The sequence below is a fragment of the Gossypium arboreum genome, chromosome 12 (assembly GCF_025698485.1).
Source record: "Gossypium arboreum isolate Shixiya-1 chromosome 12, ASM2569848v2, whole genome shotgun sequence".
NCBI lineage: Eukaryota > Viridiplantae > Streptophyta > Magnoliopsida > Malvales > Malvaceae > Gossypium > Gossypium arboreum.
Window position 1 is genome coordinate 102,709,604 of NC_069081.1, and position 22,812 is coordinate 102,732,415.

At 36.4% G+C, this 22,812-nt stretch overlaps 1 protein-coding gene and 1 pseudogene across 4 annotated transcripts; both read left to right on the top strand.

Moving 5' to 3' along the window:
- Positions 1-240: 240 nt before the first annotated feature.
- LOC108479994 (putative pentatricopeptide repeat-containing protein At2g02150) lies at positions 241-5,308 on the top strand. 4 transcript variants are annotated; one of them, XM_017782880.2, is made up of 3 exons: positions 241-3,034; positions 3,727-3,828; positions 4,030-5,308. In XM_017782880.2, the coding sequence occupies exon 1, from the start codon at positions 437-439 to the stop codon at positions 2,768-2,770; it is 2,334 nt and encodes a 777-aa protein (XP_017638369.1). In that variant the 5' UTR covers positions 241-436; the 3' UTR covers positions 2,771-3,034; positions 3,727-3,828; positions 4,030-5,308. The 4 variants fall into 4 exon arrangements, with proteins under 4 accessions (XP_017638369.1, XP_017638370.1, XP_052879430.1 ...); XM_017782881.2 differs by having other exon boundaries at positions 4,093-5,308; XM_053023470.1 differs by having other exon boundaries at positions 241-1,408; positions 1,520-3,034; positions 3,727-5,308.
- An 859-nt stretch (positions 5,309-6,167) lies between these two features.
- On the top strand, positions 6,168-18,967 carry LOC108479836 (protein CHROMATIN REMODELING 19-like; annotated as a pseudogene).
- Positions 18,968-22,812: the final 3,845 nt, after the last annotated feature.

The window sequence follows — 22,812 nt, forward strand, 5'->3', positions numbered from 1 at the left end:
CAAAATTAAATAAATGAATACATCAACTTTTTATATTTCAAAAGGATAATTATTTATATATATAATATGTAAATGTAAAATGGTGTTATATCAAAATAATATTAATTTTTTATAAAAATTGAATGAAATTAAAATTAATATATAAAATTATACAAAATTAAAATTTTGGGTATGATATTACACGTTTAACAGTTTTTACTTTTTAACAAGTTTAATACTGCACTTCAACACTTTGGGTTGTAGTGGGCTGAGAACTGAAAGCCCAAAATCTCTAGAGAAGCAGTCGATGGCCTACCACTATAGTTCATCACCCATTAACCTAGACGCCTTCTCTGCTACATTGTTAAACCCTAACCAAAACTCATTCCCCAGTTCCCAGTTCTCACTTAATCAGTCTACGAATTTGTTTAAAAAAAATGCAATCTCAGCTTAAAAAATGAAGCTAATCTCTGCAACTCTAAGTTTCTTAACCAAAATGCTTGTATCTCTCCGCAATCTCTTACACATCAACCGCAGCATCCCTGCCAGAGTAAGCCACCCTTTTCTTCTCTTTCAAAACCCTCATCTCCTCAGTTTTTCTCCACCCTCCAATAACTCTCTTGTTTTCTGCCCTTTTGTTTTGTTCACTAGTTTTTGTTTTGTGATCAAGTTCCCATTTGGGACTAAGTCTAATTGTAATACAAACATTTTTTTAGATGATCTCAGTAGGGAATCATTGTGTAAAATCATTCGACAGGACCAATGGAATGACCCAAAGATTGTCAGTTTATTTGGTTCAAGCTTGGCACCCATTTGGGTGTCTAAGATTTTGGTTGGTTTGAAACAGGAACCTCATTTGGCATTGAAATTCTTCAAATTGGCGAAAACCCAGAAAGGGTTTAGCCCTACAAGTGAATCTTATTGTAGATTAGTACACATTTTGTTTTATGGTAGAATGTATTTTGATGCTACTGCTGTTCTTAAGGAATTCATTTTGTCAAGGCGTGGGGTAGTGCTTCCAGGTTGCGATTTTTTTGATGTTCTTTGGTCTACTAGGAATGTTTGTCCGTATGGTTTTGGGGTGTTTGATGCTTTGTTTAGTGTGTTGGTGGATACGGGATTACTTGAGGAGGCTAGCCGATGTTTTACGAAAATGAAAAGGTTTAGAGTTTTGCCTAAAGTTCGTTCTTGCAATGCTTTTTTACATAGGATTTGTAAGTCGGGGAGGAGGGACCAATCTCGGAGATTTTTGGAGGAAATGGTTGGGGCTGGCATCGCCCCGTCAGTTTACACCTATAATATAGTGATAGATTGTATGTGCAAAGAAGGGGACTTGGAGACTGCAAGAATGTTATTTAGACAAATGAAAGAGATTGGCCTAACACCGGATGTTGTCACATATAACTCCCTACTTGATGGATATGGAAAGGTAGGATTTTTGGATGAAGTCCTTTTCTATTTTGAAGAGATGAAGAACGTAGGGTGTGACCCTGATGTAATTACATACAATGCCTTGATAAACTGCTTTTGTAAATTTCAGATGATGCCTCGAGCTTTTGAGTTTTTTCGTGAAATGAGGAATAAGGGGTTGAAACCAAATGTTGTTACTTATAGCACATTTATTGATGCATTTTGCAAGGAAGGGATGATGCAGCAAGGGATTAAATTCTTAGTTGATATGAGGCGGCTTGGTCTTTTTCCCAATGAGTACACGTATACTTCTTTAATCGATGCTAATTGTAAAGCTGGTAACCTAACTGAAGCATTGAAGCTGGCTAATGAGATGTTGCAGGCAAATATTGCCTTGAACATTGTTACATATACAACTATAATCGATGGCCTTTGTGAAGCAGGGCGAACTAAGGAAGCAGAGGAAGTTTTTAGGGCAATGCTGAAAGCTGGTTTAACTCCTAATGTGCAAGCTTATACTGCCCTTACTCATGGCTATATGAAAGTTAAGAAGATGGAGCATGCATTGAATCTTTTGAAAGAAATGAAGGAGAAAAGCATTAAACCAGACCTTTTGTTGCATGGAACTATCATCTGGGGACTATGCAACGATGATAAAATAGAAGAAACTAAATGTGTCACCGATGAAATGAAGGCATCTGGACTGAGTCTGAATCCAGTCATATATACTACAATCATGGATTCTTATTTTAAGGCGGGGAAAACCAGTGAGGCACTGAATCTGCTAGAAGAAATGTGGGACCTGGGAATTGAAGTTACAGTTGTGACTTTTTGTGTTTTGGTTGATGGTTTGTGCAAAAATGGATTGGTTCTAGAGGCAACTAATTATTTCAATAGAATGCCAGATTTCAATTTGCAACCTAATGTTGCAGTTTATACAGTATTGATCGATGGCCTCTGTAAAAATAATTTCATTGAAGCAGCCAAAAGCATGTTCGATGAAATGCTTAGTAAAAAATTGGTTCTGGATACAACTGCTTACACTGCTTTAATAGATGGAAATCTGAAGCATGGGAATTTTAAGGAAGCTTTGAATCTGCGGGACAGAATGATTGAAATGGGCATGGAGCTTGATTTGCCGGCTTACACTTCCCTGGTTTCAGGGTTTTGCCGATGTGGCCAGTTAGAGAAAGCAAGAGAATTTCTGGATGAGATGATAAGCAAGCATATTCTCCCTGATGAAATTCTTTGCATTGGTGTATTAAGGAAGTACTATGAGCTCGGACATGTTACTGAAGCCATTGAGTTGCAAAATGAAATGGCTAAGATGGGTTTAATTACTAGTCCCGTCCATCTTGCTGTTCCGAGTGTACAAACTTAAAGTCTAATTGTCTGGTCCTCTTGTTCAAGCTGTGTACAAAACATGAACTGGAGGACTGGGGTGTACCATAAAATAGAATAAGAAACTGTGGGCAATCCTGGTCGTGAGAATGCAAACATGTTTGAGCAGAATCGTTAATAACGAATCCTTACTGTGTTGTTTCTTAATGATGCAAAACTTTGGGCAGAAGATGTTTTTTTGGAGCCAAAAAAGCTTTTGATGCACTGTGCATAGATCGTATGTTCCATCCCTTGATGCTGACTGGTGAGTTATGGTCACAACTGATAACTTTAGTTTCTTCAATGTGTAGAAACAGTGGGAATAGTGTATCTTATTGATGCATAGTTTTTATAGGATGAGACTGCAGTATAAGACGTCTTAGTAAAAGAACTGATAAAATTAGATTTGTTTTCCCATACTCTTCATATTTGCTTTTGATTTCTTATGGTATCATGAAATATTGAAAGTGATAGGGTTTATCCTTTCCTTTTCCCCTAGTAGTTTTGACACCTGAAGGCTGCTATGGAAGTTATACAAGTTCAGTTGAGAAGTAGGTTTGAGGAACTGATTCTTTGTAAGATTTTGTCGAGTGTTGCGACCATGCTTCTTTAGGTGATAGGCATCTTTGCACTGACAAATACCAAATTTTTATTCAACTGAATTACAGTCCGCATATACAATTAAGTCCATGGTTACAATATCAAGACACTTGTGGATAGCTCATAGTCTGAGTTTACATCTATGCCACAGAAACATTTTTCCAAAAATATCTTTTATCTTATGAATTTTAAGTAATTTGAGTAGGGCTTGGTGTGTAAGAATCCAGATGCCCCTTTTATCATCAATTTAAGACTTCCTTTTTTGTTCACTAGCTTTCTTGTCAGGGTTGCTTTTCAGTTGACCTGTATCGTGCTAGCTTCAATGGCTTTCATTTTTTTAATACACTTATCATTTAGGTAAAGCAAAGCTGCATTTCTCAGTCCGCAACTCCGCATACTTGTACTCTGACTGTCGGTGCAGATAAAAAGGTTTACAGCAGATGATACTGTTCTCTTCAGGTAAGTTTTTAGTATTATATATTTTTCCCTTTATTTTATATGGGGAAACTAGTGCCATAAAAACTGTGAAACTGGTTTCTTTTTTCCGTTTCCAATTCCATATTTAATGATGAATCATTATTTCGGTTATGTGTTTATGGATGTATATTTTTATGTTTAATTACTTCGGTTTAGATATCTAGGATTGTTGATGTGTTATAGGTAATGGAATTATTGAGCTTGTGTAAACTGACAAGGAAGGCTATGTTTGACCTGCAAACACAGAGGATATCAAATGGAGATTGGAATTTGATTTCTGGGACTCCAATGTCAAACTCAATGGAGGAGAATGTTAAATGTCTTCTCCAGTTGTGGGTTTGATGGGTATTAGACTAATGTATATCGTGTTGGAGGTAGTAGATCTGGGTGATGCTATAAGCATGACATGGTTTGTGTGCATCAGAGACAACAGCGATAGCGAAGCGACAGTGGTTTGTTTTCTGGGCCCTTCTGCACCACATTGAGGAGATCAGATAGCGTTGGAGTTTGAATTATTGAACGAGCCAATGAAGGTTCAGAGGATCTCTGTATGGAATCGGAAGAAACATTATCTGTTTGGGAAGCTTGGACAGTGTTAATCTATTATGCCTGATTGATCTGCAGTTGTAGTAGGCTTGACAAGTATAAAACAGACACATATCGTGTTGGCGTTGGCATATGTCCGGCATGTAAAGCTCCGGGTAAATGCCAGGATTATGTGCATTGAGTGATATCGAAGCAGAAAGCCGGACAGGCAACGAGGTTGGTTTTTTGGGGCTTACTTCTATGATCCTTTGAGGAGTCGGACAATGAACGGGTAAATTATAAAAATAATTACTTTTGTTTGCTTTAGATTATATTTTAGTTGCTTATGTTTGAAATGTTACGTTTTAGTTGCTTACGTTATGATTTTGTTAGGAAGTGCCCACTCTACCATTAAATTTCATTACCTCCCTAACAGCAGTTCTACGTTACAGTTTACATAGATTTTAAATACCAACTTAAATGTTCAATTATTGGTATAAAAATAAGTTTCTATTTAAATAAATTTAATTTGGACTGTCACGTAACACATTCAAGTTGGTATTTAAAATCTATTTGAATTGTCATGTAGAATTGCCGTTACGTAGGTAACGAAGTTTAATGGTAGAGTGATCACTTCGTAACAGAACGATAACGCAAGTAAGTAAAACGTAATATTTCGAACGTAAGTAACTAAAACGTAATATTTCAAATATAAATGACTAAAATGTAATATGAAGTAAATAAAACTGATTACTTTTATAGTTTACCCGACAATGAACATGCTCGACCACCTAACTTTTTATAGGAGTCTGAATAGTTTGCAGAATTATGAATCATTCATGTAAAAACTAGTTTTAAAGTTGTAAGCATTTCAGTGATTCGGAGCTTTAGTTTTCGAACATAATAATACTCTCAGTACAGATCACACTTTAGCATAGACTATGATGTTTCAGTTAACTTCATTTTATGACTATCTTATTTTCTTTGAAATATATTTTTATAATAATAATTTTTTTAACTCACGGATTCAGCGCATGGCTACACTAGTTTAATGAAGAATTTATACAAAAATCTTATTTATAACAACAAAGTTTCTTTTTACTTTTTTTTTTAAATTTGGAATTGAGTTTTTGTATTTTAAAAATTTAGTCTATTTACTTTTCAACTTTTAAAATTTAGATTTAATTGTTAAAAATTAAAATTATTTTATTAAATTTAGGTTTATGACTATTGAGTGAATTTTTTATATAATATTTTTTAATTCTCTAATTTTATAAAAAAGTCCTATATCTAATATTTAATTAATTTTTAAAATTTAAAAATATTAAATTTTTTCTACTTTTAAATAATGTTAATGATTTTTAAATTTTAAAACAAGTTTTATAATTCTTTTGAATTTTTTAAATTAAAAAATAATTAAATGTTAATGTGTCATGTCGTTAAGAAAATTAAAATAATTAATATTTTTATCTATTTTGATGTGATTTGATAAAAATAATTTTTTAAGTAAAATTGGAAGAGGTGAATAAATTGTTATGTTTTTTTAATTTAAAATACCATACCAATAAATTTAATCAAAATAATTGGATCAAGATTTTAAATTAAAAAAAAGAAGAAATTACAGTGATATTTTAAGCAATGACAAATTATGCAATGAATAAATTAAGTCAGTGATATTTTGGTTTAGTAAACATAAACAATCTGGTAAATAAATAAAGATGACCGCTTAAACTTCTGTTTACTTTCACTTGTGTTTAAGAAGTTAAAACCTCTAGACTCATATGCGCTAGAATTTAAAGGAAAAACCAAAAATGAAGCGCGTTTTGGACGAAAGTTCAGACGATGGATGGAGAATCATTCTTTCAAGCCTTCCCGGGTTTCAAAGAAAAGCGCTAACCCTCCTCCAATCGAATCTTTCTCTTTCAATTCCCAATCTCACACTAATTATTCCGGCCAAAGCAGCGACGATTGCATCGAAATCCAACATTTGGAGGACGACGGGGTCTTCAACTTGGAAGACGACGATGTTGAAGCCGAGGATGTCGCCCGGCCTGTCAACCGTGTCCGTCGATTCGTGGTTGATGACAACGAGGAAGACGATGAAAATGCTTGCTCTGATGAGGTGTTTGATGTTGAGTCAAGTGAAGAAATAGAGGAACTGCAAGAGGATGACGTGGTAGGGAAGGCGTTGCAAAAGTGTGCGAAAATATCGACTGAGCTTCGGAAGGAGCTCTATGGGAGTTCTGCCGCTTCTTGTGAACGATACGCCGAAGTAGAAGCTTCTTCCGTGAGAATCGTTACACAGGTATATTTTATTGAAAAGAAGTTGAAAGCATCTTTTTTTTTTTTTGTTTGGTTACTGAGAAAATTGAGGCAGCGAAGGCCGTGATCACTCGAACTTTTTATCTATATATATATATATTTATTTAGAAAAGAGCTCTGTGAAATTGCAAAAGTTTGCATTAAGTTCAGATCGACTTAATTAGGTGAATGCATGTCATTATGCTTTATGTTTAAGCTGTAGTTTGATGGAAATCACCACAATAGTTGCAAATTGGTATTGCTTGAAATTTCGTTTTTACATCATTTTTGTGGAGACGATTGTTTTGAGATACTACATGGCCGAAATCGGGGAATGTATGAATGCAATATCTGTTCAACATTACCTTTTGGTTTTCAGATAGGCTTGTTTCTAAATTGGCTTATGTCTTACTCTTGCAGAATGATGTTGATGTTGCATGTGGGGCTGTGGATTCTGGTTTTCGGCCAGTTCTCAAGCCATATCAACTAGTTGGTGTAAACTTTCTTCTTCTGTTGCATCGAAAGGGTATTGGAGGACGTACTTGTTTTAATCCTTGGACACCAGTTCTGTTATGCCTGGGCTTTATATTTCTAGGTTTTTCTGTTATTGATGTGGTTCCTAAATAATAATTTGTATTTGTTGCTGAGATTTGATAAATTCTTGAACACATTCCTATATCTAATAGAAATAGGCTGAGAAGTAAGAACAAACGGTTTCTGTAAAACCTAAATGCTCATTCTTAGATGTCTGTATTGGCCTAGATTCTCATGTATAGTTGGAGATCTTTAATTCTTATTGGGTGACTAAAATTTAAGATGAAGAAACAGAACATGAAATTCAGAACTATGGGTGGTGTTGTCAAATCTTGTGTTGCATAATAACTGCATCAACCTTCATCATCTGTCACTTTCTTGGAATGTGTCTATAACTTTGATTGGGAAGGGGGGAGAAGGAAATGATAAGAACCTTGAGTAATAATGGCTTTCTAGAATAGATAATATTTAGGTTTTATACTCTTAATTTTCAGGGAATGATATTGAATTTTTGTTGAGTTTAAGAAAGCCACAAAAGAGATCTTTGAGAATCATGATTGTTTCAATAAGTTTCCAATTTGAAAAGAAAAAGAACGTGACAAGAATTTGGCAGGGTTGGGGGTCCTATTGCTGCATTTGATTTTGAATAAGCCAAACAGGGAATGGTTGTTTCTTTTGCTTTCTTTTTTCATATACTGATGTTAATAGTAAAGTAATCTGGCCTTCCAGTTTTTTACTGGCTAATAAGTGTGGTACACAATCATCAATACTTATTGCTATTAGTTTGTTACAACCTATATATTAGATGCTGATGCTTCTTTGTCTAGATTTTTTTCACTGTTTTGGATGCTGATTGTCTGGTTTTTGTTGACTTGATCCAATTCTTCTCTTATTTGAAAATCCTCCCTCTTCCAAATAATTTATTATTATTACTTGCTTGTCAAATTCATGCCCAAGTCATTTGATGCTGAGATTTGGGGCAGTCGTGTTAATAAGATATATATGCACGAAAAGATTTGTCCCTAGACTTATAATTTTAGGCTCCAAGTACATATTTGTCTATGTTTTAGGTAATTGGTATGGTTTGGAAGGGCTAACAACTTTTTGTATATGTGCAGCTATATTGGCAGATGAGCTGGGTCTTGGGAAAACCATTCAGGTACCAGAAGACTAATTTGTTTTCCCAGATAAATCCTGTCTACATTTCATTTTATCAGGCTAAATTGCTTTCCTCTACAGGCTATTACATATTTAACTTTGCTGAAACATCTGAAAAATGATCCTGGTCCTCATTTGATAGTTTGTCCTGCGTCAGTTTTAGAAAACTGGGAAATAGAACTTAAGAAGTGGTGCCCGTCATTTTCTGTACTTCAGTATCATGGTGCTGGCAGAGCAGCTTACTCGAAAGAGTTGAGCTCTTTGTCCAAAGCTGGATTACCACCTCCATTTAATGTCCTCCTTGTGTGCTATTCACTTTTTGAAAGACACAGGTATGCTTTTTGTTATCTGGGTTTGTGTTCTATTCTGTTTGTTTGTCTACATGAGTGTGTACATGTGTGTATTTGGTTTTTATTAGTGGTTTCTATAGTGTGCAACAGAAGGATGATCGTAAAATTCTGAAACGTTGGCATTGGAGCTGTGTGCTAATGGACGAGGCCCATGCTTTAAAGGATAAGAACAGCTATGGGTGGAAAAACCTAATGTCAGTTGCTCGAACTGCAAAACAGCGTCTTATGCTAACAGGCACACCGCTGCAAAATGATTTACATGTACTATTACCTTCTCCTCTGTCCTAAAGTAATTCTAGAACCAGAAGTAATTTAAGTAAACAATGGTTATTGAGCATTGTGGTGGTATGGTTCAGTGAGTCATATGGTTCACATTATTGAGAAAAAGTTCTGTTATGCTGAAGCATAGAATTTCATCCATTAAAAACTATTTCTCAAAGAGAACCAAAATTTATTATGGGAAAAATGAAGCAATTCTTTTCAATGTAGACTGTATTATGACAGCAATATTGCAACTCAATGAATCATGCTTTGAATTTATAGTTTAGATAAAAATGTCTTTTGTTCCTTAGTCTTTCATATATTTTCTTTGCTGTCAATGGAATCTCATTTTGGTAAGAAATACCTCTCCTGTTATCATGAAACCTTCTGATAAGATTTTTCTTTTGTCTGAATAAAATGCTGCTGGTATTAGAAAATATGTTTTCTAAAGCTGCTTCTGAGTATTGTACATGTTATTTTGTTGCTGCTGAGTGGATAGCTTTTTGTTGCAGGAGCTGTGGTCGTTGCTAGAGTTCATGATGCCTGATCTTTTCGCCACTGAGGATGTAGACTTGAAAAAGCGACTAAATGCAGAAGATAGGGAGTTGGTTGGTCGTATGAAGTCCATTCTGGGACCATTCATCTTGAGGCGTCTGAAATCTGTTGTGATGCAGCAACTTGTCCCAAAGATGCAACGGGTAGATGCTTTCTTACTCTTAGGTTTTGATTAGATAATGTGTATACTTTATTGAGGGACTTTAATTTGAAAATTCCTCTGTAGCGGTAACTGTTTCAATATTCTAGTGTAGCTAAGTATCCCTTTTGCAGGTTGAGCATGTAATTATGGAGAAGCAACAAGAAGATGCATATAGGGAAGCCATAGAGGAGTATCGTACAATCTCACGAGCACGGATAGCTAAGCTTTCAGAATCTGATATGAATAATATTGTTGGAATTCTTCCTCAACGTCAGATCTCAAACTATTTTGTTCAGTTTAGAAAGGTGCTTCATTTATATTCCTTATCCTTCCGTTGCCATGTGTTTAATTTCAAAAGGGTCTCTGGTGCTTAAACCTAATATCTTTGCTTTAAACTTCTCTAGATTGCAAATCATCCATTATTAGTGAGGCGAATTTATAATGATGAGGACGTTGTTCGCTTTGCTAAAAGGTTGCATTCAATGGGTGTTTTTGAATGTACCTTGGACAGAGTAATTGAGGAACTAAAGAATTACAATGACTTCTCTATTAATCGGGTAATTCTTTTGATTAAGAAATTTCCTTTTCCCTTTTCAAGACTTGAGGCTTGCGATGATTACTGTTTGTTTTATGTATATTTATTCTTTATTCTGTTTGTTAAACGAGAGTCATTCAACGTATTTGAAGTAGTTTATAGAATAGGAAATTTAAATTATTTGTGAAGGTTGAAAAAGAAGATAGATCAGAGTTAACAAGGAAGACTTTTAAGTACTGGAAAAGGATGAGAATATCTTTGAGTATCAGGGTTGCAGGTTGGTTGGTAGTTTCTCTTCATTTTATCAGCATGTTCCCTAAATTTTCCACTCAATATGAAGTCCTGTAGTTTAGTTCTCTTTCTGCAATAGTTCCCTTAGTAGTGAACCTATTTTAAGTTGTTTTGTAGTATAAAAACAGTTGCAGACTGATTCAACCTAAAAGCTTAAATTCTGAGGTGAGTGATTGAAACTGGTTTTCAACACCAATATGTTCTGAGCCCATAATTGACTTTATGTCGAAACTGAGATGAGGGAACTCAAGATTTGAAAAATATTTTAGTCAACCTAAATTGCTATGTGAGTGATCAAGGATGTGATTTTAATTACTGACAACTTCAATGATAATGTAGGCTATTTTTTTTTGTCATATAAGTTCTTGGGTGTCCATAGGCCAGGCTGTGGTCCAAAATTTTCCTTTTAAGTTCTTTACCTAAGCCTAGTGTCATGGGTTGCGCATGGGAGCCCGCAACCATGACACATCTGTGTGAACTATCAAGAAGGAAGGAGGTCATTTGGTCCAATCGGACCGGCCCGTTGCTTGAAGAGATTGAAGGCCCATCTACAAGTTAGACAAATATGGAAACATGATCTTACAAGATATTATTTTATAAGATTATATATCTTAGATAAGATATGTAATCTTAGAAGATATGATTTTATATTTGGTGGTAGGTGCCTTTTAATCTTAGCCATTGATGTGCTTAATTTTGTACCGTTGGATTTGGAGAGGCTCAACTATAAATAAGAGACCTCTTCCTCATTGAAATCACTTGAGTTTTGAGTAAGAAGAATCCTTGAGAGCATTCACTCAAACTTTTCTCTCTTGTGTTCTTATTTTCCTGGCTTGTTCTTATCTCATTCTTCTTTCATCTTGTTGGCTTTGAGTTGCTTTCGCTTGAGTTGTGTTTTGGGAGGAATTCATTGAATCCTTCTTTGTGGAAGTTAATGACTTAGGCGTTTTTGGAGTAAGAATTGCCTAAGGCCGCACGGATTCTGAGGCAAGAATCTTAAGTCCGTGACGGTTGGTACCAGAGCCAGTTCGAAAGCACTTTTGAGATATGTCGAAAGAAGTTGTTGATCAGAATGAGCCAATGGAGACCCGTGGGAGGGCTAGAAAGGCTAGTCGATCGAGGGATATGTTGTCGAGCTTGGAAATTCGAGTGGTTAATCTCGAGGAGTCTGTTGGTGACACGAAGGAGACACTCGAAGTGGTCCTAACCCGTATGGAGGAACTGAGGGAAGATAGCAAGGAGTTTGTGTTGGACTCCCTCAGATTCACTTCGGACAAATTGACAGGGAGGGACGAAGCTCTTGAGGCCCTGCTGACTGCCATGAAGGAAGAGATTGCTGAGCTTAAGGGGGAGCTCAGAATCTGTAAGGCTGCCCTGGGAAGTGGGATGTTGGCTTCGGGACCGAAGCAACGTCATGTGGATGTTCCAAAACCCGAGAAGTTGAAGGGGATTAGGTCCGCAAGAGAAGTGGACAACTTCCTGTGGGAATTGGAGCAATATTTTCGAGCAATTGGCATTGAGGATGATGCCACCAAGGTAAACACAACTTCAATTTACTTTTTTGATGTTGCTCTCTTGTGGTGGAGACGTAGGTCCACGGATGAGAAACGTGGAGGAACGACCATTGGAACTTGGGAGGAGTTCCAAAGAGAGTTGAAGAAGCAGTTTTATCCACAACATGCCGAAAAGGAGGCTCGTGCTAAGTTGCGTCGGCTTACGCAACAAGGCACTGTTCGAGATTATGTTCGGGAATTTAGTGAGTTGATGCTTCAGATCTCAGACTTGAATGAGAAAGAAGCATTCTATTGGTTCGAGGATGGTTTAAAAATGTGGGCCAAGCAAGAGTTGCGTCGCCTAGATATCACCGAATTGACCGAAGCTATGGCCAAGGCAGAAAATTTCTATGATGTTGGGGGTAGAAAGTTTGATAATAATGATTCTTTCAAACCCAAGTCGAGACCCAAAGGCAATGGTGGGGGAGACAAGGATCAAGGGGAAAAGAATGACGAAGGCCCAAAGTCTAGTCAAGGTAAACCTTGGGATAGAAAAGGACCAATGAAGTGCTTTCTTTGCCAAGGCCCACATAGAATAAGTGTCTGTCCAAAGAGAGCCGCTTTTCATGCCGTGGAGGCACGCGAGGAAGCCGAAGATGACACCAAAAGCCTTAATTCGATATTAGGAGGTGTCGAAGAGAAGTTAAACAATGGGTTGATGTTTGTGGACATCATCGTAGCTGGCAGAAGATTGAATGCACTTGTTGATACTGGTGCATCTGATTTATTCATGTCCAAAGAAATGGCAAAGGAACTTGGCCTTAGAATTGAGGAAGATTCGGGACGAATCAAAACGGTGAATTCAGAAAGCATTCCCATAACAGGAGTGGCAAAAGGGGTAGAACTCAAACTTGGCGAGTGGGCGGGCAAAGCGACCATTAAGGTAATCCCACTTGATGATTACGATTTTGTAGTTGGATTAAGTTTACTTGATAGGCTTAATGCGGATATTCACCCTTCTGAGAATTACATGACAATCTCCGATGCAAACCAACGATATATGGTGAGAATGAAAAGGAAGGGAAGCATGGAGGGAAAAACCTTGTCGGCAATTCAATTTGCCAAAGGAGTCCGTCGAAATGAAGTCTCCTACCTAGCTACCTTGAGAGACAATATGGATGATAAATTTGAGGGGGAAATTCCAAAGGAAGTGGAACGGTTGCTAAAGTCATTTCAAGATGTAATGCCCATGGAGTTGCCCAAAGATTGCCACCAAAGAGGAGGTGGACCACAAGATTGAGTGTTGCCCAATCTTGAACCGCCAAAGAAGGGCACCATATCGGATGGCTCCACCGGAACTAGAGGAATTGCGAAAGCAGTTGATAGAGCTTTTAGATGCCGGGTTCATTAGACCATCTAAAGCCCCATTCGGTGCACCTGTGTTATTTCAAAAGAAACATGATGGATCTTTGAGAATGTGCATCGACTATAGGGCCTTAAATAAAATCACTATAAAAAACAGGTATCCCATTCCTCTTATTGCAGATTTGTTCGATCAACTTGGTAGCGCGAGATGGTTTACTAAGTTGAATTTGCGATCGGGGTACCACCAAGTGAGAATAGCCGAAGGGGATGAGCCCAAGACAGCCTGTGTAACTAGGTATGGGTCCTTTGAGTTCTTGGTGATGCCGTTCGGGTTGACAAATGCTCCGGCCACATTCTGTACCCTAATGAATAAGGTATTACAACCTTTCTTGGATCGTTTTGTGGTTGTTTATCTTGACAATATTGTGGTGTATAGTAAGACGCTCGAAGAGCATGTGGGACACTTGGGGGAGGTGTTCCAAACTCTACGAGAAAATGAGCTATATGTCAAAAAGGAGAAATGCTCCTTTGCCCAACGAGAAGTGCCATTTCTAGGCCATATTGTGGGAGGTGGCACGATTCGAATGGATGAAAATAAAGTTCGAGCAATTGCCGATTGGGAGCCACTAACCAAGGTGACGGAGTTGCGGTCTTTCCTTGGATTAGCAAATTACTACCGTCGCTTCATTGAAGGCTATTCCAAGATCACTGCACCCTTGACGGACCTGTTGAAAAAAGGCAAAGTGTGGGATTGGGACCCTCAGTGTAAGAAAGCCTTCAACCGAGTGAAGCAAGCGATGACGAGTGAGCTTGTGCTCGCATTGCCAAATTTTTCAAAGGCGTATGAGGTACGCACAGATGCTTCAGATTATGCGATTGGAGGGGTGTTGATGCAAGATGGGCATCCGATTGCTTTCGAGAGTCGAAAGCTTAACGAGACAGAACGGAGATACACGGTCCAAGAAAAAGAGATGACGGCAGTGGTGCATTGTTTACGCACATGGAGACACTATTTGCTGGGTTCCAGGTTTGTGGTATTCACTGATAATGTTGCAAATAGCTATTTCTTAACCCAGAAAAAGTTATCCCCCAAGCAGGCTTGTTGGCAGGTTTTCCTAGCAGAGTTTGATTTTAGCATGGAATACAAGCCGGGGAGTGCCAACATTGTGGCCGATGCACTTAGCCGAAAAATGGAATTTGCAACGATAAGCCAACCCGAGAGTCCCTTATTAGAGCGCATTCAAGAAGGACTGTCCCATGATCTCACGGCCAAAAATCTGATGGAGCTTGCTAGAGATGGAAAGACAAGGCGATTTTGGCTCGAGGGAGAATTGCTATGCACTCATGGGCGACGTCTATATGTGCCTCAACATGGGAATTTACGAAGAGAAGTCATGAAGGAATGTCATGATTCAAAATGGGCTGGCCATCCCGGAGTACACCGCACCTTGGCTCTATTGGAGGATCGATTTTATTGGCCTCACATGGGTGATGATGTGGAGACCTATGTGAAAACTTGTTTAATATGCCAACAAGATAAGGTTGAGTTGAAAGCCCTCACGGTTTGTTACAACCGTTGCCCATTCCTAACGCCCATGGGAGAGTTTGTCCATGGACTTTATCACGGTTTGCCTAAATCCGATGGATTCGCGAGTATTTTGTTGTGGTGGATAGGTTTTCAAGTATGCAACTTTCATCCCCGCAACCAAGGAGTGTCCACCGAGGAGGCAACTTGCTTATTCCTTAAACATGTGGTGAAGTATTGGGGTACCCACTATCATCGATGATCGAGATGGGCGATTCACGGGTCGATTTTGGACGAGTTGTTCAAATTAATGGGCTCGAGACTTAAACTTTTCCACTAGCATGCATCCCCAAACCGATGGGCAAACCGAACGAGTGAATGCATTGTTGGAGACGTATCTTGACACTATGTAAGTGCAACACAAAAGGATTGGCCAAAGTTGTTGGATGTGGCCCAGTTTTCGTATAACTTACAACGAAGTGGGGCAACGAACCAGAGTCCGTTTGAGATAGTGACGGGGCAACAGCCGCTTACACCCAATGCAGTTGCAACTCGTTATGCGGGACCGAATCCAGCAGCTTATCGATTTGCGAGGGATTGGCAAGAGCAAAGCGATCTAGCTAGAGCTTGTCTACATAAGACAAGTAAGCGCAACAAGAAATGGGCGGATCGAAATCGAAGGGACGTGCAATTTCAAGTTGGTGACCCAGTTCTTGCCAAACTACACCTGATTTTGCGACATGATGGGTTACACAAAGGACTCGTTCGGCGGTATGAGGGGCCATTTCGAATTGTGAAGAAGGTAGGCAAGGTGGCCTACAAGCTTGAGTTGCCTGAAAAGTTTAAAGTCCATCCAGTATTCCATGTGAGTATGCTTAAGCCATTCCATGAAGATGGAGAAGACCTAAATCGAAGCAAGTCTGAACGAGCACCAATTGGTGTAAAAGTCGCCTATGATCGAGAGGTCGAGAACATCGAAGTGGATCGTGTGGTCAGACGTAAGTACTACCGACCGCGGCGCGAATACTTAGTCCGATGGAAGGGATTCCCGGATAGTGAGACGAGTTGGGAACCTGCTGAAGCCCTGTGGCAATTCCAAGACAAGATAGATCGATACTATGCGGAGGACGCGACGAGGGCGTCGCTAGATTTGGTGGGGGAGAATGTCATGGGTTGCGCATGGGAGCCCGCAACCATGACACATCTGTGTGAACTATCAAGAAGGAAGGAGGTCATTTGGCCCAATCGGACCGGCCCGTTGCTTGAAGAGATTGAAGGCCCATTTACAAGTTAGACGAATATGGAAACATGATCTTACAAGATATTATTTTATAAGATTACATATCTTAGATAAGATATGTAATCTTAGAAGATATGATTTTATATTTGGTGGTAGGTGCCTTTTAATCTTAGCCATTGATGTGCTTAATTTTGTACTGTTGGATTTGGAGAGGCTCAACTATAAATAAGAGACCTCTTCCCTCATTGGAAATCACTTGAGTTTTGAGTAAGAAGAATCCTTGAGAGAATTCACTCAAACTTTTCTCTCTTGTGTTCTTATTTTCCCTGGCTTGTTCTTATCTCATTCTTCTTTCATCTTGTTGGCTTTGAGTTGCTTTCGCTTGAGTTGTGTTTTGGGAGGAATTCTGTTGAATCCTTCTTTTGTGAAAGTTAGGCTGACTTGGTGTTTTTGGAGTAAGAAACTGCCTGAGGCCGCATGGATTCTGAGGCAAGAATCTTAAGTCCGTGACACTAGTCGGTGGTCAGCCACTAAGGAAAAAAAAAGTTATATATTTTTATAGTTAATTTTTAATAATTTTATTATTAAATACTAATTTGATCTGGTCCAAATTTGTCAAAACCTTGTCCAAGGTCTGGCCTGTATAGGCCATATGAGTGGATTGACTTTTGGACAGTCTTAGTGGTTTTGCTCCAAGTTCATTTTAGATTTTTCTGGTCTTCCAGTTTGGGTCCTCTTTTCTCCTTTGAGGCATGAGGTTAAAGCATATTAGGTCATTATGATGTGGAATGGATCCATCACCATCAGTCAACCATAAAAGTAGGTTGATGGATGCTTCCTTGTGGTGTTCACCGTCCATATAATATTTAGCATACTGATACCTACATAATTTTCAAAGATCGAATGTAGTTACAATTACGACGTTTAAACAACCTAATGAAAACGAAATACCTATTTGCAGGGCTTTATTTTGGATGGCTTGTTTTGTTACAGTTTCTATGAAGTACTGGTTAGAATTGATGTTATATTTATTTCAGTTCTAAGCAGACCATAATGAATACAAAAAACTACAAATTTATCACGTATTGATCACTTCATCCAAATGCTATTAATCCACAAATTTACTTGTTTTAGACCTCAATGTTGACACTGAATCATAGCTCACAAATTTGAAGATTCCAAATGGATATCAGGTATCTAATACAGAGACTATTTTGGTTCTTTCAGCCTACTCCCTCTCTTAAGCATCGACTGCATAGGGTATTAAATGCCATCATTAATTTACGCTTAAGAGAATGCCATTATTTTTATTAAAATATTAGGTACATTCAAGTGTGATCATTCATTATTAGGTATGTTCAAGTGTGATCATTCATATTTAAACTTATCTTTCCAAATAGCTTATTCCATTTCAATAGTGACTAGTGGATCGGAAACTGATGAGTACCTTTTGTGCATACAATTCCCTTTTATTCTTCTTCTCTGCGTAATGACGGCTATAACTGCTAAGTTTATGCTGACGTCTCTTTTTGCAATTTTAAATCTAATTTGACCAAAATTATAATTTTTTTTTCTTTTCTAGTTTTGGTATTCATATATTTGTTTTAAACATCGTTAATACAGCTTTTAATTCGCTATGGAATTACTGGTGGTAAAGGAACTCTTTCTGATGAGTATGTTATGCTTTCAGCTAAATGCCAGGTATTCTTTATTCTCTTTCTCTCTCATCCGTCTAACCGTCATGCATCAATTACATTTGCGTGTGCTTTATGTTGCTGCAGGCTTTAGCAAAACTTCTCCCTTCACTCAAGAGAAGTGGGCATCGAGTTCTGATTTTTAGCCAATGGACATCAATGCTTGATATCTTAGAGTGGACTTTAGATGTTATTGGAGTTACATATTAACGGCTTGATGGAAGGTGTTGCTTACATTCTGCTTCAATAGACTTTTCTTTGTCCTCCTTTATGGGATAAAAGTTTTGTTGTTTTCTTTTAAATTGCTGGTTCCAGTTTTCTACTATGAGGCTTAACTAGTGCAGGCATTTTTTACGGGCAGATAAACATACTGTTCCAGTTTCTTTTTCCTATACATTCTCTAACATTATCTGTGCATTGAATATATCTTACTTTGAGCAGTACTCAGGTGACTGATAGGCAGACTATAGTTGATGATTTCAATAATGACACTTCAATATTTGTGTGCTTGTTGTCCACGAGAGCTGGAGGGCAGGGTTTGAACTTGACAGGAGCTGATACTGTAATTATCCATGACATGGATTTTAATCCACAGATTGACCGGCAGGCTGAAGATCGTTGCCATCGAATTGGCCAAATTAGGCCAGTTACTATATACAGGTGCTCAGAAATACCCTTCTTTTCCCATTTTGTATTTCTTCTTCTTGGCTCATCAATGCATTGTGAACTTGTAGATGCAAAATTAACATAGTTTCGTATCATTTGCAGGCTGGTTACTAAAGGTACTGTTGATGAGAATGTTTATGAGATTGCAAAAAGCAAGTTGACTCTGGATGCTGCAGTGCTAGAGTCGGGTATTGCTATAGAGAATGAAGGTGACACATCTGAGAAAACGATGGGACAAATACTGACATCACTATTGATGAACTAGAACTAAACTAGTATGTGATAGATTTTTGTTTTCTTTACTTTTGCTTATTCTTTGTACACATAAGACCCATTGTTGTATCAGTTCGTAGATGAAGAGAAAATTGTCTTGATCTATTAGATTTAGGGTCATTTGAGGGGAAAATCAACCTTTAAAATTTTTAGGCATGCCTTACATAGGTATTAATTAGCCAACAGCAACATAGAAGAATATTTATGAGAAAATTATTAGCAGGAGAGATGGTGATTTTTCGGTGCCTTTCAGATGGAAGTATCAAAACCCCACCTCCTGAATGGCTCCATCTTCTCCTTAAAGAGAAACTAATTCATTTGTGATCTTACATTTGATATGGTAAAGAGTACCAATATTATTATTATCTTAGAACCCTTTTACTTGGTGGAGGTGGATTTACATCAGTATGAACAAATTTTGGTAGTTGGCAGCTAAGTTATCTTTGGAGGTGATTATTTGATATGGGTATGTGTTTGATAGGCTTAAGTATTTTTTTTTTCTTTTCAAAGTATTATTTCCCTCTTCATGTTCAGAGGATTATATTTTGTATTCATGTCCAAATGCGTCAAATATAGTTATTGAACACGCGTATTTTAGGAAAAATAAATAACTTGGATAGATACGGAGCATATTAAGACGAATGAAGAGCACCTTAGAGAAAATAAAGCATCTGAGTAATATAGATTAGTAAATTGGTAAATTTCTGGTAAGCTATGAAGATGCCTCGGAGTTTAGGGAATTTGGATATGCAGATGATATGAACTGTTAATTAGCGTTCTGATGTTTGAATGATGGAAACGTTGAGGGCAGGAATATATTTTCACAAGAATGAACACTTCTCTATTGATTGACTCAAAAACATACCACGTGATGAAAATTCATGCGTAAACTATTTTTAGTTCAAATTGCAAATTATGCTTTTTTTAAATCTTGTAATTGGCATGTAGTATATGGTAGGCATAAGGTTTGTAATACAAGGCACGAGGGAGGGAATATTTGTGGGATAGGGATGGAGAGCAGCCCCCCCCATGTGGAGGGCTGGAGGAGGAGAAGAGAGGCAGGGGCCACTCCAGGGTGGGGCGCCCTACAATTACTCCTCGTCTACGGCCTACCCCACCAAATAACAATTGCCATCACCATTGGACCGTACTACCATATCTATACCGAGGTAATTCATGTCTCCTTTGTTCACATGATATATTTTAAGGTAAATAAAAGATAAAATGTTATTTCTAAGGTACTGTTGATACGAAATGTTAAATGCTTTAGTGATTAAGAAGTCGAGATTCGAAGGTACACATGTTTTTGAATACTAAAATAAAAGAGAAATCCTCTCAAATTTTGGATTAATTTTTAATATTGGATAAGTAACGCCAACCTTCGAAAATTAATGGTAGATATAGAGACATGGTTTTAGGTAAGCAATGGTCCAGAATCTATAAATGGGTTGCATGGAGGAGGTAAAATGAGTAAGTCCATCAATCAATGATACTAAAAGATGGGGTTTGGGAATGGGAAAAACATGGAAAAGTTGTTAGTTGGAATGTAATGTCGCTTAAAATTCCATTTTAAAGATATTTGTTGCTGCGTCCATCCCCATCTCCTTTTTCTCTCTCTTTCTCTTTCATGTTAGAGAATCTTTTTACGGCTTTGATGAAAATGATGATTGATGGAGAAAATTTGGCTGCCCGTGACCTCCAACCGTCTCTTTTGCTTGCTGTCATTATTTGTAGGTTAAATGGTTAAAATTTACCCCCAAAAGAAAAGAAAATTCCTGCTTAAAAGTGACACCATGAATCATTTGATTTGTTCAGGTTTGGTTTCTACTTTCCTTTGTGCTTTTAGACTCTGACGGGAGGTCGTTTTGATTTTTAATAAATACATTAAAAATTAATTTAATTTGTGAAATGGAAATTCAATTGATAATTAAAGGAGCTGAAACTGACTTCAGTTTTTTTTTTTATTTGACAGAAAACTGACTTCAGTTGATTGGTTTAATAGGTTTTCTATTATATATAAAGCAAAAGGTGGCCTAAAGACTAGATCTTGAGCATGAACATGAAGTCAACCATAAACTTGAATTTAAAAACAAATCTCTTGTTGGTGTTTTAGAAAAAAAATTAAAACACTTCAAAATTAGTATTTTCAATAATTTATTTTTACATACCTTTGATAATTCAAAATAACAAATAATTTGGATAGATTTTTCTATAAAAAAGTGTGGAACATGATATGTAAATAAGTAAAATCTTTTAATTAATTCAATTTTATTTTATTTATTTTTACATTATATTATTTCATAAAAAATTATGTTTAAAATTTAATTTTATTTAAAATAAAGTAAAATGTTTAAAAATTAAGGATGTAAATTTTATAATTTAAAATTTTTATTTATCAAACACTCAAATTCTATTTCGTAATCAATTATAAATAATATATTTTATAATTTTAATTTTTAGTTATTGCTTATTTTTGCACTTTAATTTATAATTTATCAAATAGTTTAAAAAATTTAGGTAGGAATAAATAAGTTAACTTTTGTATACAAGTTAAGGAGAATTAGCAGGCTTTTCTGGAACTCTACTGTCAGAAAAATTATCCGTCATATAAAATAAGCGAAAATAGAAGAATGGAGATGGATTAATTAGATTTGTTTAATTAATAAAACTTAAACATTCCATTACACAGAAGAAGGAATTAAAATAAAAAAAGAAATAGTAGGGGTCATACTCGCAGTGCTTGTCAAAACATGTCTCTCTCTCTTAAATGCTTGAATCCGAGCAGAGAGACAGTAAAAAGTAAGAGAGGCAAGGCAAGGGCAATGGAGGAGTGGGCGCCATGTGTCCTTAGAAATCCAGGTGTCGCCATCAGCTCACATGCATGAAACTCAATTCACATGTTTCCCTGTTTTTAATGAAAAGTTTACATTCATTCGTGTTGGGATTCATTCCAGTTTCACCATTTCCATATTAATTGCATTTCCTTTTTAACTGCTGCCTGGCTACACCACACTTATAATGTCTGTACTCCAAGCTATCCATCCCAACTTCTAAACAGTGTTTCAAATGTGCTCCGCCGTTTTTTAACTTCTCCACTCCCTTACATTTTAAGGGTTAACTCTCACCCTCTTAACTGTGAAAATAACTATTTTATATGGATGATACACTGCAGGGATGCATTGCAGTGTATAACATCTTACATATATTTTATAATATTTTATTATTTATTTTAATGCCTTTGAAAATTAGTTATTAAATATACATCGTAATATTTTACATAAAAATATATTGACTTTATGAATCTTATGTCAATAAATAAAGGAGACTTTAATTCATAGTATCTTAGGTGTGTGTTTAAATTATTTCGATTGGTTGGGGACAGATATATACTCTACTCAATATTACAAGCTTACAGTATAAATACAAACTAGTTTACGACTCATGCTAGGCATGGGTGAATTTTATTTATTTAATTAAAATACTTGAAATCAAATTTAAAAATTATTTTATATTTTAAAATTGTTGTTAAATTTTGTTAATATAGCAAAAAAAAAAAACCTTTATGGATATTATTAAATTTTAATAATACATTATACATTACATTATAATACAAATATTCTAAGCACTATAAATGGTTAATTAAATAATAATTGTTTTTACTTATAAATAATGATTTAAATTATTTCAATCATCATTATCTAATTAAATGGGTTTGCATACTTAAAATTTCAAACAATTCTAAATGGATAATATTAATTTTAGTATTCGTAATATAGATATACTTTGAGATTTAAGATTTAATAATTTTTCATTTTAAAATATTTCTCTGAATTAATGCTAGTTTATCGATAGGGTATATTTTATTTAATTATTTACTTCTTATGGATAATGATTTATACTTAAAGTTTAAATTATAGTTCTTTTCATTTATTGTAGATAGGATTAATTTAATTTGAAGTTTAAAGGTAGAACTTTTGTTACCTTAATTGCTCTTTATTATACATCAACAATGTATGTCCAAAATTAAATTTACAAAGGTTCTTATATTCATTAAATTA

Excerpts from the sequence above, each read along its gene's own strand:
- LOC108479994 (XM_053023469.1), top strand. The coding sequence starts at position 437 with ATGAAGCTAATCTCTGCAACTCTAAGTTTCTTAACCAAAATGCTTGTA.